The sequence below is a fragment of the Bos taurus genome, chromosome 7 (assembly GCF_002263795.3).
Source record: "Bos taurus isolate L1 Dominette 01449 registration number 42190680 breed Hereford chromosome 7, ARS-UCD2.0, whole genome shotgun sequence".
NCBI lineage: Eukaryota > Metazoa > Chordata > Mammalia > Artiodactyla > Bovidae > Bos > Bos taurus.
This window is the reverse complement of record NC_037334.1, coordinates 18,687,303-18,704,488: the sequence shown is the minus strand read 5'-3', so window position 1 is coordinate 18,704,488 and position 17,186 is coordinate 18,687,303. Positions and strand designations below refer to the sequence as shown.

The 17,186-nt window shown below is 45.6% G+C and overlaps 1 protein-coding gene across 1 annotated transcript in view; it reads right to left on the bottom strand.

Annotated features, from left to right (window-relative positions):
* The window catches only part of SAFB2 (scaffold attachment factor B2), a 28,896-nt gene that overhangs the window by 7,334 nt on the left and 4,376 nt on the right, over positions 1-17,186 (bottom strand). The window contains exons 3-13 of the mRNA NM_001256554.1: positions 16,050-16,114; positions 15,758-15,961; positions 13,462-13,524; positions 12,707-12,734; positions 11,279-11,789; positions 10,802-10,851; positions 10,195-10,295; positions 7,464-7,613; positions 7,263-7,375; positions 3,639-3,769; positions 2,259-2,350 (exon numbers count right to left, since the gene is read on the bottom strand). Of these exons, the coding sequence (NP_001243483.1) occupies positions 2,259-2,350; positions 3,639-3,769; positions 7,263-7,375; positions 7,464-7,613; positions 10,195-10,295; positions 10,802-10,851; positions 11,279-11,789; positions 12,707-12,734; positions 13,462-13,524; positions 15,758-15,961; positions 16,050-16,114 (1,508 nt within the window). The remainder of the gene's footprint in view (positions 1-2,258; positions 2,351-3,638; positions 3,770-7,262; positions 7,376-7,463; positions 7,614-10,194; positions 10,296-10,801; positions 10,852-11,278; positions 11,790-12,706; positions 12,735-13,461; positions 13,525-15,757; positions 15,962-16,049; positions 16,115-17,186) is intronic.

Genomic DNA, 17,186 nt, shown 5'->3' with positions numbered 1-17,186 from the left:
CAGGCAGGAGGCCTCCATACACAGCAAGCCAAAGGCCCACAAGTGTAAACCAGCACAGTAAAGCAGAGTACTGTGGGCACTTCTGTGCTCTTCCATTTCTGGGAGAAGGCAGGAAACACTGACAAATGACTTCCATTCTGAGGCTCTCCAAGGCTTGGGCTCCCACACTGGCCACAAGCCAGCCTCTCCTGGAGGGTTTCGTGTAACTCAGAACCCAGGGCCTCCTGTGGACCCACTGCCTCACAATTCCCAGGGAAGGAGCCTGGGACACATTTTTTAAAAAGGTCCTCAGCAGTCTTAACTGGCTCACAGAGGGGCAAAATATCAATGAAAAACAAAGCAATCCAAAAGAAAGTCAAAGGTCATAACCAAACATTTTACTGAAGAGGGAAAAAAAAGGAGGGGACAGAGACCTGTCCACGCTCATTACAAGGACAGGTTCACAACCCCAAACACAGCAATGATCTGCAAGGAGGGCAGAACTGGGAGTCTGAGCACACACTGCAGGCTGGAGGAGGGAAGGACAGACGGCCTGCATCCTGAGGTACAGACGTCATCTGCTGGGGAGGGTGGCATGGCAGTGGCGGGGGGAGAGGTCTGTGTCTCACATTGGGTTCCCGGGTCCACAGCCTGCCCTAGTCACTTCTTAGTGGCCTGGCACATGCCAGTGTCCTCCATAACCTTTCTGAAGGGCACTCAATGAGCATCTACCACAACAAACAATGTGTCTGCAGCTCTGGACCTGCCCTGACAAATAGTATACCCACAAATGCTGCATCCAGAGGGGACGTGGAGACAGCCAGTGTCCGCCAGCAGAGGACTTGGTCAAAATGACCGCGGTACATCCACAGCTCAGTAAGAAAGCTTTATGCGGAAAAGGACACCCCTGCACACACACCTGGATGGATTTCAGGGATACTATGCTGAGGGCAAAGACCAATCTCAAGGTCATGGTTGTATGATTTCATTCACACACATTCTCAGGACACCATGCTGGTGACAAAAAACCGCTTACAGGCTTCCAGCATTGGGGATGGACTGGTGGAGTGGGGCAACGTTACAGGGGTGTCCAGGAGGACATCTTTGTGCTGAGGGACCAGGTATGCGTGTGGACTGAAGTGGCAGGACTCAGGTCTACACTGGTGACAAAGTATCCTGGTGCTGCCCCACCTCCACACAGTTAACTGGGACAGAACCACCGGGTAGGTTCTTGGGACCTCTGTACTATCTCTGACAACTTCCTAACAATCTATAATCACTTCGAAACTTGAACTTTAAAGCCGACCTTTTTGTCCCATACATACAGCTCCACAAGACAGCACCGATGTGCACAGCTCCAAGTCCCAGGAGCCCAGGCCCCATGGTGTTGTGCGTGTAGATATGTGAGTGGCGGGTGCACTGGCCGCTGAGAGGGGCCCATGCAGAGTGGAGGCTTCCGCTTTGCTTACCTCATCTCTTTCTGTACTAGTTGTATTTCTCATCAAGTTTACATTTTTGTTTAACATCAGAGTTATCTGGCTGGTGAGATTATTGGCCTTCCTTGATTTTTCTCTGTATTTTATGGTTCTCCTCAGGGGAACACAGCATTGGGAACTGCCGCTTTATGGACCCCAAGTGCTCATTTCAAAATTAAGCCTCAACATCATAAAGTGCTCTTGGGTGAACACTGCTAGCTCTATACTCACTAAAAGGGAACTGCTCTCCTCGCTCATGTTTTAGTTAGAACCTTCAGCTGGGAAGCAAAGGGTTCAGTTTGCCAGAGTAGAAAAAGTAAAACAAGAAGCAATAAGCTTGTCCTGTGGTGCAGGACACATAGGCAACGGAGCTCACTCTGATCGTGGAAGAGAGGCAGGTGGGCTCAACTTGTCTTTTTGGTTAATCTAATAAAAAACTAGGAAAAACAGCTACAGAAAATGAGCAGAACCTGCCTTCCAGCCTGACAAGCCCTAGGCCTTGCCCATTCTATCCAGTTCATAAATCAACTCTCCTGGAAGATTAGGTATAGAGTAATAGGATTGGCAAAGGGTCAACACGTTTATGGGCTACAAACACAGTTAAGGATTGTTTCAGACTAAGTTTCAGAACTTAATCCGTGTCTGTGCACAGTCTAGTTATTAATAGCAACATGTCTCCTAAGTATTTCAAAGAACCTTAACATTTCAAGGGTGAAACAACGCTGTTCTCCTAACACAAATCAATGTGGTTGTTAAACCGTCACTGGAACCGGCTGGACTCGAGAGGGCAAGGGCAATACTCACTCTCTCCTTTGACCTGCTTGTGGTTTTCACGCTGATGACAGGCTCCCCTTTGGATTTATCCATCACAACAGTTCGTTCCATTCCTCTGCTTCCTTCAGGAAAAACACACCGTCTATGAACGCATGTCGACACCCTCCCTCCCCGACCACAGGTGGGCCCCAGGCTGACTGGGGGCTCTGGACACACCTTCCACAGACTGCTGCTAAGCTCTGGAGCCTTGGTGCCCCCACTCGCCTCTCCGATGTGATAAAAAGCGCTGCTGACATGGCAACATTAGGTGTGAGGTGGCTAGTGTCCCCCGACTGGCCTTTACTCATCTGGGGTGATCTGTTCGATTCTTACGGCATAAATGAGGATCAAAGTGCATTCTGCAATATGGGTGCAAACATTTGCCACCTGTGGGCTTCCTTCACCCCCACACTAAACCCCAGCAGCTTCAAGGTGAACCCACTTAGACGTGTGTTCCGCCCACACATCTTGGGAAGCTCTGCACAACCCAGGGCCCCATATTCCAAGTCAGACGCTGCCTGCGGGCTCATGCGCCCTGCCAGATGGGTGAGCTCCCTTTATTCATCTCCCACAATGAAGGCTTCCAAACTGATTTTCCCTCAACGACACAATTAGCAGGCTCTAACCACCCCAACAATGACTGATTTAGGGATTTACAATACTTGAGGAACATCTTAAAAAACATGCCTGTCTTGAAACTGCTGGCAAAGTATCCCAAACACTTGAGATGTAACTTGTAATGTGCTGTACCAAATTCCTAGGCTCCAGCTGGCTGGGTTTTGTTTATTTGGGGCGGGGGGGGGGGAGGGTGCACACGTTGGTTTTATTTTTTCAACAAAGTGCTCTGTGGACTCATGCAAACCCAAAGGTCAGAGCACAATCAACTTTAATAAAATGACAACTGAGGTGAAGTGCCCCAAGTGTGGCTGCTGCAATGGTGCAATGGATGTACATCCTCTGAGGTTTCCGTTTCCTGGTTTTTTTCTTCTTTTTTTTTTTAAACTATATCTAGTGTTAACATAAATGCAGGAAAAACTTGATGACAGAAGAGCAGAATCTCACGGAATCAGTCACAGGAACCCAGGACACCTGGCTCTTGCAAATCCCACACTTTATTCTGCCAGAGACTCAGGGAAAGCAAATACCCAGGTCACTGAGCCACCAACAAACACAGACCCTGACCAGGAAAGCTCCGGATCTCTGATCTGCAAACTCCCTTCAGCCACTTCATCACCGAGGCTCTGGTGCTCTCACCGCTTCCTGTACACAGCTCAGCTCAGCAAAGGGCACCTGCTGGGCCCTCGCTCCACACGCCTACTCGCCGCCCTTGCCATCTCTTCCCGTCCTGTCAACACATAACAGACTCATCACCTGATTTCGTGACTCTGGACCGATTTTCAGGTCCTGATTTCAGCTCGTTTTCATCTTTCTCTTCCTTTTTAATGTCTTCAGGCTCTTTTTCCTCCTTTTTCTCCATCTTCTCTTCCTTCTTAACGATGGTTCTGTGTACAAAGAAACAAAGTTACCATACCTGAGCTCCTGAGAGTCCCTCAGGGGCAGGTCATACTTCCACACACAGCAAATCTGCCCGCTGGCAGTCAAAGGGATAGAATTATTTGAAAACCATGGGAAAGATAATACCCTCTTCAGATACAGCCCCTTCCCACTGAAATTCCCTGCTACACCTAGAAACCTGCTGCATGACACTGAAGGCTCACAGGGTGTTTTTCCCAAAGGCTAAATGCACCAGTACATCAACAGACCCACAAGCAGACACAAGAAACATTCCAACTGTATTAAAAAGCCTGTTAAAGACTAATTTCAAATGCTTCCTTTTGTTTTTGTGGAATATTATTTTTATCTTTTGTAGGAAAAAAACACTTTTCCCAGTAAGTAGAGTGTAAAACCGAATGGAGGTTCAGCACAAGGATGGGTGGTGCCTGCCGCATGGAGCAGTGGTTCCCACCCAGACCACCTGCATACCACACTCTGGGGGAGGGACAATGCCATGTGATGTGCCAGCAAACATGAAAACCATTAGTGCTATTTCAGCTGAAGGCAATTTCCCGCTAAGAAGTCAAACACATCACGGCTGCCATTCAAACATGTCTCCCATATCCTCTACTGGTGTTCGTCTCAGTCCATGCTTACTGAGTGCCCGCTGCATGCTAGGGTCCAGGCTGGGAAAACCAGGCCCCATGAGACCTGCTAACAGGCACCCCCTGCCCTCTCTTCCCACCAACCAGGCAGAGTATGGGAGGCCCAAGGAGTCCTCTCCCAGGTGCCCCGCAGCGCACCCTTCCCTCCTCCTAAACTTCACACATGAAGCTGTCATCTTTAATTGGAACCATTCACTCTAAATGCTTGTAATGTACAACACAAAACACTATAGATACAGCTCAAGTCTGCACCCTGAGACAGCCACCACGGATGCCTTTATTGTCAATCATGTGGCTCCGCCTCTGCTGGCTTTACATGCATGTCCCTATAACCATGACGCCCTCCAGCGATGCTCTAGGTTTCTTAAGACTGACACAGCAGAATGGTCCTTGTGCTGCTCTATCACACCTTCCAACCCACGCTCTGCCCGTCAAGCTGTGTAGACACACTGCACAGATGTGGGTCTTTTCACCTGCTGCACCCCAGTCCTCTGTTATTCACCTGGTTCTCCTCTGACAGACTAGAGATTGCTTCCTGGTCACTATGTGACTGCAAGAGAAGTCCCCAGGAAGCGCCTTTGACATGCTTCTTCCACTCTTGGTGTGGGAACCCTCTCCCTCCCAGCAGACCTAAGAAACATCTTGAAAGGAGATGGCTCCTACTTCTTCCAAACTCACATGCCACCTCCTAGACACAAAGGGACTTCTCAGTATCACAAAGTTAAGGGATTTCTTTTCTTCTATTTTTTTTTGGTTGCGCTGTGTGTCTTGTGGGATCTTAGTTCCCCGGCCAGGGACTAAACCTGGGCCATTGGCAGTAAAAACACAAGAGTCCTACCCACTGGACCAAGGAATTTCCTAAAAAGCAATTTCTAAAACACTAGATGCATATATACACCAAAAGTGTCAGCCCTGGGTAGTGGGGTTATACTTGACATCTGAGTGCACTTTCGAAAAGGCAATTTCATAAAAACTCATCCAAGACCAGCCCCCTCTTCAGGAAAAGCTTCTCTATGTCCCTTAGGCTGATTACCAAACCTAGAAATTTTCAAAACGAGAGGTCAACAAGGGTGTCCACTGAAGAAAGAGTAAGATTAAAATCAAATTATAAAATGCTCCTACATCACCTATGTGAGAGCAGTTTGGTTTCAAACAACTTAAGTTTGTCACCCAGTTAAGTGCCCCTATATAGGGGGAAGAGCCCCTGCTTGCCACAGGCCCATTCCACTCCTTTCCCAGCTGCGCCTCCTTCCACGCAGAGCACAGGGCTCACAGCATCATTCCACTGGTTGTGGAATCCACCTGACAAGGGCTCACTAAGGGGGCTTGCACTCCTTTCCTTGCCCCCGTGGCTTCCCGTGTTCTACCAGAATTGGTTTTCAGCACCACTGACGGGATGTGTCTCTTAGGAGAAGTTGCCGATAAAATTACCATCTCACCTCTAATACAAAAAGGCTCACCTGACATGCATTTCTCCAGGGTTTATGAATTCCAATTTGGCTATTTCATTTCCAATGAAGATCAACAAGAACATCTTTAAAAACTAAGTTTAACTTATGAATATAATTTTGCCCCTAAGCATGTTTACTTAACCATAAATTTTCTTACATGAAAAAAAAAAGGAGAAGAAAAGAATTACAGAAGACTAACATTCTCAGCAAAGGATTCAACTTTTAGAGTGTAAGTGGACCTAGAAATGAACATAAATTGTGCTGCCAATACAAACTCATGGCAGATACTCTACCTTCTGAGAAAGGCACCCTGTCAGGCACATCAACAGTCTACCTCCTCAAAAGACATAAACCTACTGTTTTGATAAAAGTATCAACAGGGAATGCCTGCTTTGAAAGATCTGTCCTTGTTTTCATCTTGATTAAAGATGCAGATCACCTCCTTTATAAAAATAGTACCTCAGACCTGCAGTTCCCAAACTATAGTTCAAGGCACACCAGGATGGGCCAACTCACAAGTGCCCTGGGATATTTTAAATTTTGAAGACAAATATTCGCTTTATGTCAGATGCTAGGTGAACTAGGAGCTTTTGGTTACTCATCTCAATATGAAATCAGGCTATACTCCTTTGGGTAACACTGGCTTTGGAAAGCTGGGCTTCTGCAGTTACTGTGATAAAATATAAGAACTGCACAAAAATCAATGTGGATCAGGAAAGATTTCAAGGTTTGCAAGGCCGTGCAACAGCTCAGAATGTCAAGAATGAAGTAAAAATATAGCTGACTCTTAAACAATGTGGGGTTTGGGGTGCTGATCCATCACATAGTCAAGAGTCAACTTTTAACTTCATAATCAGCCCTTCCTATCCACATGGTTCCACATTTGCAGTTTCAATCAACTCCGGCTCCACAGTGCTGTCGTTATTTACTCCTGAAAAGGCTCCCCGTGTAAGTGGACCCACTCAGTTCAAATCTGCCTTGCCAAAAGGTCTTTCAGTCTGTTATTTGTTTCAACAGATAAATAACTTGTTTGAACATAAATCTCTATGCTGTGCTCAATCGTGTCTGACTCTTTGCGACCTCATGAACTGCATGCAGCCTGCCAGCCTCCTGCGTCCATGGGAATTTCCAAGCAAGAATACTGGAGTGGTTTGTTACTTCGTGGTTTGCTACTTCCTCCTCCAGAGGATCTTCCTGACCCAGGGATCAAACCCTCATCTCCTGCATTGGCAGGCGGATTCTTTATCACAGCAAATCACTGGCTCAGTGATTTGAACATGAATATTAAGATGCAAGAACCACCTGAGATTTAAATGAGGAGCTGATGACCCTGTGGCTGCCACTTGGCATCCTCCCAAAAGAAAGGTTTTTAAAAAGCACCTTACTTTTCAACTTTGATCTCCACTGAATGATGTCTGTCAACACTAGACAATTTTTCCTTCTTCACTTCGCACTCTTTTCTGTCAGACAGCTTTTTCCCAGAAGGTTCGTTTTTGGCCTAAAACACAACATAGACAGAAATGGCTCAGGGACCAGGTCTTCTGGCCTGTGAATCCTGCAAGTTCCAGAGGCAAGGACGGCCTTACCTTCTCAACAGAGATCATCCTTCCATGAAGCTCAGTTCTGTGGAGATGGCTGATACACTTTGTGGCCTCGTCAGATGTTGACATGGTGACAAACCCATAGCACCGAGCCCCAGGACTGCGGGCATTGGTCACCACTTTGGCTCCAACAACCTTCATGAGAAAGGGTACTCTAATTTTCTCATAAAAATAACCACACTATGTGTCAAAAATTACCTGCAATTAATTGATCATCAGAATTATTTCTACTTGTTTGCACTTTTCTGAAATTGTTGTTCCTTGCAAGGATTTATTAAAGTACTTCTAATTAATCCTGACCTGTCAAAATACAATTGCTTTTGATACAAAATCAACTCTCACAGTGACAATATAAATAAGAAAAGCTAAAGACAGACGTCAGTAACCACAACTTCAGTAACCTTGAGACAAATGAAACTAGAAATACAACAAGATGCAGCAAAAGAAGTTCTAAGGGGAAAGTTCATTGCAATGAATGCCCACATCAAGACACAAGAAAAAACTCTAATAATGAAAGGAATCAGAATGCAAACTAGTCACATATACCAGATACAGCTAATTAGCCATATATCATCAAAAACACATAATGCAAAGTCAAGCAGATAAAACAAGTATAAGCCACCCCCCCACCAAAAAAAAAAAACAGGGCACAAAGCAAGACGACAGACTTAAAGCCCACTATACCAATGCTCGTGTCAAATGTAAATATTCCCAAAGGACATTCGAAATGAGGGTTGGGACACACAGAGCGCCTGAGACACGTGAGCCTGGGCTTTGGCTCTGACCTTCTCTGACTCAGCTGGTCAATGAGAACAAGTTTGCTCCTCTCTGGACCTCCTGTATCCAGCTGTAAGACGGTGAGGGGACCCATGCTTCCTAGGGTCCCAGCAGACCCTGACATTCATGGTTTTCCACATAGGGATAGAGAACCACTGCCCAGCCTGCAAAGGGAAGCCCCGATATATCCAAAGCACCCCATATAGGGCCAAAAGGGAAAGAGCCTTTGCTGAGAGGGACACAGATGTCAGTTCTCACATCAGAGATGAAGTTCTGCCTTCTCCCCTCTCCTCAAAGTGAGGGGTTGGGTCATTTGAGCATTCCATCCAACTAATTAGCCATGCCAAGGCATCACTTCTGACGGCAGGTAAGCCCAAGTGAAAAAAGACAGCACAGAAAGCGCCCAGTTCCCTGTCGGCGCCCCTTCCCCGATTCCACCCCCAGCCATCAAGCTTCTTGAAGATCAAGCCTCTGTCTGCACACCCAGTTCCAGGGCCCAGTTCCACTGCAGGGCCTTCCTGAGTCCTGCTGCCCTGGTCCAACGGCCAGGCACATTCAACACTCAGGTCTTGGCCTAAACATCACATCCTCAGTGATAATCACTGAGTCCACCTTCCAAGTCTAAATTAGGTCCTTCTACCATACAATGATGGCAGACAGTAATCTTCAATATACTTAAAAATGCATACATATGACATGTTGCAGTAAGTTATTTTCCAGCAGATGTTAAGACCTAGAACAATGCCTTGTTATCTGTTTCAGCTTTACAATCAGTGAAAGTCGTTCAGTCATGTCTCTTTGAGACCCCATGCAATTTTCCAGGACAGAATACTGGAGTGGGTAGCCTTTCCCTTCTCCAGGGCATCTTCCCAGCACAGGGATTGAACCCAGGTCTCCCTCATTGCAGACGGATTCTTTACCAGCTAAGCCACAAAGGAAGCCCAAGAACACTGGAATGGGTAGCCTATCCTTTCTCCAGCGGATCTTCCCAACCCAGGAATCAAATCGAGAGTCTCCTGTATTGCAGGTGGATTCTTTACCAACTGAATCCTCAAGAGAAGCCCAGTGCCTGACTGTAAGTAAGTGAATAAATAGGTTTTGGCATAGTAGCATTCTACGTCCTTCCAAATGCTTCTTCAGGGTCTTGTCCGCTTCAGTCCCTAATTTCTCATCAAGGAACAAAGCCCTGAGCAAAGGAATGATGACCGGGCAGCCAAGATGGCACAGCGACCTGGAAGCCCTGCCACTTCCTGCTGCTGAGTGGTACTCTGCTGACTTCTCCCACCCACCACGGACCCCCAGGAGACCAGGAGACTGCTTCATTAGCTAATTCCATGACAACAGAATCATTCTTGAATGTTTCTCAGAAGTTTTTGAATTGTAATATTTTCCTCCTGCCACCGTGACCAGGAGTTGATTTATTTTTAAGCCACCATCCTGTTCAAATTCTCCAACTATGTACTTAAGATGCTAGGAGATATATGGAGACCAACTCTTCACTTACTGTTAAGGGGAAGAAACTCAGCATGCCAGCTGCCAGTGTTTTTTTCTAGTTGCTCCACAGCACGTGGAATCTTCCCAGATCAGGGATCGAACCTGTGTCCCCTGCATTGGCAGGAAGATTCCTAACCACTAGACCACCAGGGAAGTCCCAGTTTCCAGTTTGGTGTTGGCTAAAAGACAGTTTGTTCAAGAGAAGCTGGAAAGCACAGCAGGGACACGGAGACTGTAGTTTTACACACCTTCTCTGAGCAGCACCTACAAGCTGTCTGCTCCGCCTGTCATCCACTCTCAACCAGGAGACAAGGTTTACTACCCACAACTGGTTAAGTTCCACTCACCTCCAAGTTTTTGTTCTTGTCTATTTCTTTTCCCCCAACTGGAAATGAGAACCTATATGCCAAGCCCAGGTGGGTGGCAGCACATTAGGGGAGCGTACCTTTCCATATTTGCTGAAGAGGTTCTTCAGATCTGTTGCCCGAGTTGTGGAAGACAGTCCACTGACCCACAGATTCCTTCCAGAGCTATTGCTGATTCGACCTGCAGGAGGGAGATGATTATGCTTGGCCTCCTGAGACTGCAGCCCTCTCTTAAACCCTAACGCAATCCAACCTTGATTCCTCTGACTCAAGAATTTAATTACTGCCAACACATGGGACAGAAAATGAAAAATCTAGATCACAAAACTGAATTTTCTTACTCGAGGATTAATCACACCTATGTCAGTTACAAACTGAAATGGCATTCAATGATCAGCTCATGACCAAGATAACAGTTTCTAAAATTCTATCATTTTACAGGTAGAAAAATACCTGTCCTATAAAAGGACTTTCACCATTCCATAAATGAGTCTCAACAAAAACATACATTCAGAAGCTCACCAACATTTAAAAATTAGTCTCTCAAGATACAATTAGCTAGCTGATTAATTTCCGTAATCCATAAAAAAACCAAGTACTGGATCCAAATTGTGGATTCCTGCAGACCCCTCCCTCCCAAAATAAGAGATCCGAAGGTGACTCCCTGACATGTAAGTTGAATCATACCTTTTTCATCTTTAACGATTGGCTTTATATCTTTTTCTTCCTTAAAAGAGCTAGAGATAAAAGTTAGTATTACTCGTACAGAAAAAATAAAAGAGAACTAAATCAAAAGTATGGTATGTGCTAAGACTGAATACCTACCAGAAAATTAGTCAGAAATAAAATTTTAACAGGAACCTTTGCAAGCTTATATTGGAAATCTCACCTCCCCCCAATACAATGTCAGATTCTTAAAAATCAATTCTATTTAGCTGACGATAACACTTAACAATTTAAGAGCACAACCATAGCAGGTTGAGGAAAACAAAAGGAACTGAAATCACCCATTAAAAATACACAAAGAGAAATCAAACATTCTTTAGAGGTAAACTACAATTGCATCAGTCTGGCTGGCCAATTGCAGAAAAACAGCTCATGTGTGTCATTAAACGACCAATGAAAAGGAGATAGCGTCTGGTCTAAAACTGAGAAAAAACAAACCTCATTTTCTGATCAGCGCCCTCACTGGCTGAGGACTCTTTAGGAGCCGGAGGGACTTCATTACAAGCTTCAAAAGCAAACTTCTTCACGTCTTCTTTGCTATCCCCGGGGTCCGGGCTTGAGGCTTCCGGGGGCGCTTCCGCGGCCTCCTCGCTACAGGCTTCCGTGTGCTCTGAGGCTTTACTACTCTGCTCAATTGGCTTCTCTAGCCCTACAGGCTCACAGTCCGTCCTCTCGTCATCGCCTGTCTGCTCCACGGGCTCCCTTTTCACTACCGCTAACAGGGTGTCTGCCTTGCTCGACTGAGCGTGTGCTGTTGACTCGTTGGCCAAATCTAAATCACCCTCCTCCGGATGGGCGCTGTCAAAAAGGTCCTCTTCCTCCGCAAGTTTTCTGTCTGGCCCCACGCTACTTGTTTCCTGTGCAAATGGCTGCTCCAGCTCGGAACCTTCTTCTTTTACTGGCTCAGATTTACAAGTTTCCCCCAAAATGTCGAGTATTTTCTCATTTTCTACGGATTTAACAGGAATAGAATGGCACAAGGTTTAATTACCAGGGAAATAAAGCAATCACAAATGCGGAACTGGCACGGCGGCCACACTAACACGAAGAGAACTGCTAGCTACACAGAGATTGGAAAACCCGCGGGTACACACACTCAACACTGGTTACACTACCTGTACTCCGACTATAGAGTAAGCCTCTATGCTACATGGAAGAGAAAAGGCCCCCACAGATTTAAACACCTACAACAGTGTGACAGCTTCTCGACAGTCTCGTTCATGTTTTTGTTCAAGTATGGGTCTTCTCCTTATTTTTCCAGTGTCCAAGGTGCTGAATTGAACGCGATCACCATTCAAGGACAGCTCGACCTTCAAATTTCTTTGAATTTCTTTTAACATTACAGTCCAATAGGAAAACCAGAAATTTCCGCCGGAGGAGACAAATGCAGTCCAGAAGGGGACCAACACGTTGGGAATTTTCGTGGAGAAACTCTGGTTCCTCTTCTGGAATTCAGTCACTTCTCAGGCAATCAGTGCCCTGACCATCGCTTTGTCCTACCTTCACTGCATTAATCTAAACGACTGCAGGAAATAATACAAGATCTGCTTCATGTGTAGAAACACATGGAAGAATCACCGGGGAAGGTGGGGCAGGGGAAGTACTTAAATGCCACTCTACATGGTTAGAGAGATGAAAGTCATCACTACATCTCACTTAACATATCTGACCTCCAGAAACCAGAACAGCACTTCCATAGATCTGGTGATACGAATGGGTTTCCAATCTCTGATCCTTGTACGATCTGGATTGTCCACCATTAAAATAATTCATAAGACCATAAAAAAGCTTAATATATATAAACAGCTTTAAAAGAAAAGTGGGAAGACTTTCAAACCATAACTGTTGTGTTTCTCTTATCAGTACCTGGCTCCAACAGAGGTTCTTCAATATCCTATTGAGAAAAAGAAAAGACAAAACTCACAGAGCACTTTAATGTTAGCCCGTCCAATCCCCCCTTGCAGTTAGGCCTCTGCAATTGGCAACAACTTCCCAGTCCAGGCAGAGATCACACAGATGACTGCTTTAGACATCACACCAGATCTGAGAAAAATCTCTCTCCCAACATGGAACTTTATGTGTAACTGGAACGTGTCAACAAAACCATTTCTCCACCCTGCTGGACAGCTCTCCCTAACTCCACCCTGGACTGAAGACACTAGCTCCGGCGCTTTGGGAGTCCAGCCCACCTATTTCTGCAGCCCTCCACCTCGCTTCCACCTTGTTTTGTCCATCCTTGCAACAGGCCCCAAAGTCTTCTTTACCCTTTCAACTGGCTAATTTGAATGGCTCGCCAGACCTCAACTCTGACAGAGAAACTCCTCTGGGAAGCCCTCTAGTGTTTGTGTAACCCAATCACTTGCACTTCTTCCTTCTGGTTACATTCTCGTTGGTCATTAACACCATGCCCACTAGGCTGCAAACCCTGACCCTGACAATTTAGCTCACCTGCTTACGCTAAGCATCCCTCAGGACCAAAGTGCAATGGGTTGTTTACACACACACACACACACACACACACACACACACACACACACACACGCTCACTCATTCTTTTTCACTGTGGAAAATTCACCACTCATGTCAGGTTTCTAGCCATGCAGAACCAGAGAGTAACCTACCGGAGGCACTTTGAAGTCCAATGATGAAGCATCCAAAGTGTTCTCGAAGCCTTCGCCATCAACCTGAAAGAAAAAACGCCAAGACCTCTTTGCAGAGACAGAATTATGAGTGCCAAGGCCCACACCTCACCACTCTCCAGGCCACCTACAGATCTGTTTTCTTCACGATGCCAAACGCCATCTGCAAACCCACTGTTGGATCCCAGTGGCTGCCCCTTAGCCATAGGGGATATGTCCCCAAAGTCCAGTGGCTATCTAAAACTTCAGACAGCATCAGGCCTTAAACACCATGTTTTTCCATACCAACAGACAGGGAGTACACACACCATGGATACATTGGACAAAAGCATGATTTCTGTCCCGGTGAGGATGGCGCAAGGTTTCATCATGCTACTCCAAATGGCGTGTAATTCAGAACTAAGAATTGTTTATTTCATCTAATATTTTTAGACCCCAGTTGACCACAGGTAACTGAAACCTCAGAAAGCAAAACCGTGGGTAAAGGGGGGGACGATGTTACTCTGTTGATCACCTGCCTCCCTGTTTCTAGGCCCGCTCCAGGATTAGGCAGCCCCAGCATCTCTGACAGCACTCTGGCAGCACCAACTGAAAGAATGAGCAGATTCATTCTCCAGGCAGTTTCCCCACACTGGTGGTCAGTATACACTACCCAGCCTCAGATTTCTGAAGCTGACTCAAAGGGAAAGTGAACTCCACATTCCTGATTTTACTTGGTAGCAATTATTTTAAAATAACAATAACCTGGCACTTTCGCCTAGTGTACTTTAAAACAAATATTTAACTTGTTTTCTTTTTATCATCTACTACACTAAACAAAGGGTTTCCCTGGTAGTTCAACTGGTATAGAATCTGCCTGCAACGCAGGAGACCCTGGTTCAATTCCTGGGTCAGGAAGATACCGTGGAGAAGAGACAGGCTACCCACTCCAGTATTCTTAGGCTTCTCTGGTGGCTTAGATGATAAAGAATCCACCTGCAATGTGGGAGACCTGGGTTCAATCCCTGGGTTGGGAAGATCCCCTGGAGGAGGGCATGGCAAACTACTCTAGTATTCTTGTCTAGAGAATCCCCATGGACAGGGGAGCCTGGCGGGCTACAGTCCATGGGGTCACAAAGATACGACTGGGTGACTAAGCACAGCACAGCATGCTAAAGGAAAACTAGTATCTTAAAGGTTATTAAATCTGAAAGCTTTCTAACTTTTTAAGTGAAATACAAAAATATCCCTCCCTGAAGATTTTTTCTTAGGTTTGAAACTTTTTTGGGGGCAGGGTGGGAAAGGCAGGTCATGCAGCATGCGGGATCTTAGTTCCCCAATCACATACTGAACCCATGCCCCCTGCTCTAGGAGTACAGGGTCCTAACCAATGGACCGCCAGGAAAACCCCAGGTTTGAAACTTATGACCAGGATGTTTCCATTAACCAAGAAGTCAAGTCTATGCTATGGAAATAATTAACACACAATAGGATCACACAGAGAGAATAAACCAAAGCTCCATGCTAGCCTATGTCAAGCTGTGGCAATGTGTGGAATCTGTGACTTTTGACCTTAAAGGTTTAAAGCTCAGTCCTTTAAGGGTACTTCTTTTCCAGTTTAAAGCTAGAATGCCTTAAATAAAACCAAACTAAGACAGCTGGGCATGCCAAAGTGGTGAGGTTAAACTGGCAACCAGTTCCAGGAGGACCACCACGAAATTTTATGCCAAAAACACAAAGTGAAAAGCTGGCACTATGATGTTGCTTAAGAGAATTGAAGTCTTCCCTCATACACAGGAAGTTTAACAGTGGATCCCTTTAACTGGAGGGATTCTTCTAGGCGACAAAGACTTTTCTTCACTGTAGTTCACATCCTTTAATTAACAACTGTCAACTCATACATGGAATACATATTTAAACTATCAACAGGATTATCTGCATGGTGAGATTATGAACTGTTTCTGTTTTCTTATCTTTCTATAGTTTTTTTAAACTTCTTTTCTTTTCAAAGAAAATACTTTTAACAACAGTGTCAGACTTTTGACTTATGCTAAGAATGTATCCCCTACCCAATTACAGAAATATTCTCCAGCATTACAGAGAAGTTATCCATTAGTTAACATCTGATCTGTGTTGAGTTTAAATGGATGCAATTTAACGCCAAGATTTAGACACCAAATGGTGATTTAGCTGCGTGTTATTTAACCAACCATCAGCGTGTTCCGTCTTGGCTGAAGCGCACACAAACAGTGAGGAGCCCCAGGGCTGTAGCGTGCTGCACCGCAACTGCGTTACCTACAGCGTGTCCTGTGAACTGAGCCGGGAGCTCCCTCAGCTGCGTGGCCACGTAGTCTTTGCTCTCACAAAGGGATTCCAGGATGCTGTCAGTGCCATCCTCCCCGAAGTCTGGAACAGCGCTGTTCTCAACTTCGGTTTCTTCTAACACATTAACGTCCATCATGTCAATACTCTGCAAACCCTCCAAACTTGCTTCCATATCCTCCTGTAACGAGGGACGACGAAAGGCATCAACTACCAGGTGGACCGGGACGCAGAGCTCCTGCCGCCCCCTCTGTTGTCATGGCATCTACCTGCCCATCTCTGGAATCTTCTTCTAGGCCATTGTCTTCAGTGCCTTCCTCTTCTGCCTTTTGTTCTAATAACAGAAAAATTGTTCAGTCAGAGAGCACTTGGGTTCTGGCCTTGTAATTAGCTTCTGCAGGACGACGCAGCTCAGTCTTGGTGAGAACATGATACAAGGAAGCTGAATGTGACTGTTCGTCTATCACGTACAGTTTTGTCTCAACTGGAACGTAAGATCTAGAATTTCTGTAATACCATCAAAGTATTTTGATTCTGAACAAAATAGCCAAAGCTTCAAAAGGTTTCCAAACCACTTCACACTAACACAAACATCCTCAAACAAAAATGAGCAAAGGATAAAAACAGGCATTTCCCAATGATTAAATTAAAAAAGTCATGTCCATACAGCACCCAAAGAACTACACCCTAAGAGTGTGTGCTGGACAACAGACCTGTGAGTTCCCCTTTGCTCCACCCCATTGCATCAAGCCTCTGGCTTTCTGACATTCTTCAGCCCAGAAGCTTTTTTCCACTCAAGGCAAAAAGGCAAAGGCTACCATAAAGTCTATTTTCACCCTGGGCTCTGCGAATGCAAAAGGACTATTGAGAGCGATGCCAGGTATTCCCAATGGGGCTGGAAGGAAAAGAAAGTGGAAACTCTTAGAAGGAAAGTAAAATCTTTGGGCTCCCTGTTATCAACAGCTTTAAAAATGTACATACCTATATTCTAGAATTCCCCTTAGGACGTGCAAAACAAAGGTGACCTGTTCTAAAGGGCGTATACAGACTAATATCCCCAAGAATCGCAAACCATGGCACGTATGTTTACATGTGGGAGGCCAGTATGGGGGGGTCAGTGGGGATGTGGGCTGCAACAGGGTGATGCCTGGAGACATTTTTAGTGTTACAACGGGCAGTGCTACAGGCATGTAGTGGGCAGCGGCAAAGGATGCTGCCCAGCACACAGTAACACGAAGGACAGCACCCTACCACAAAGTTCAACTATTAACATTGCTGAGTCTGCAAAATGCTGTGGCATGCCAGTTTTGCAACTTAAGAAGCCTCAGTCTTTATTTTATAGATGTTTAGTTGATTTACAATGTTGTGCTAATTTCTGCTGTAAAATAATTCAGTTATACACACAC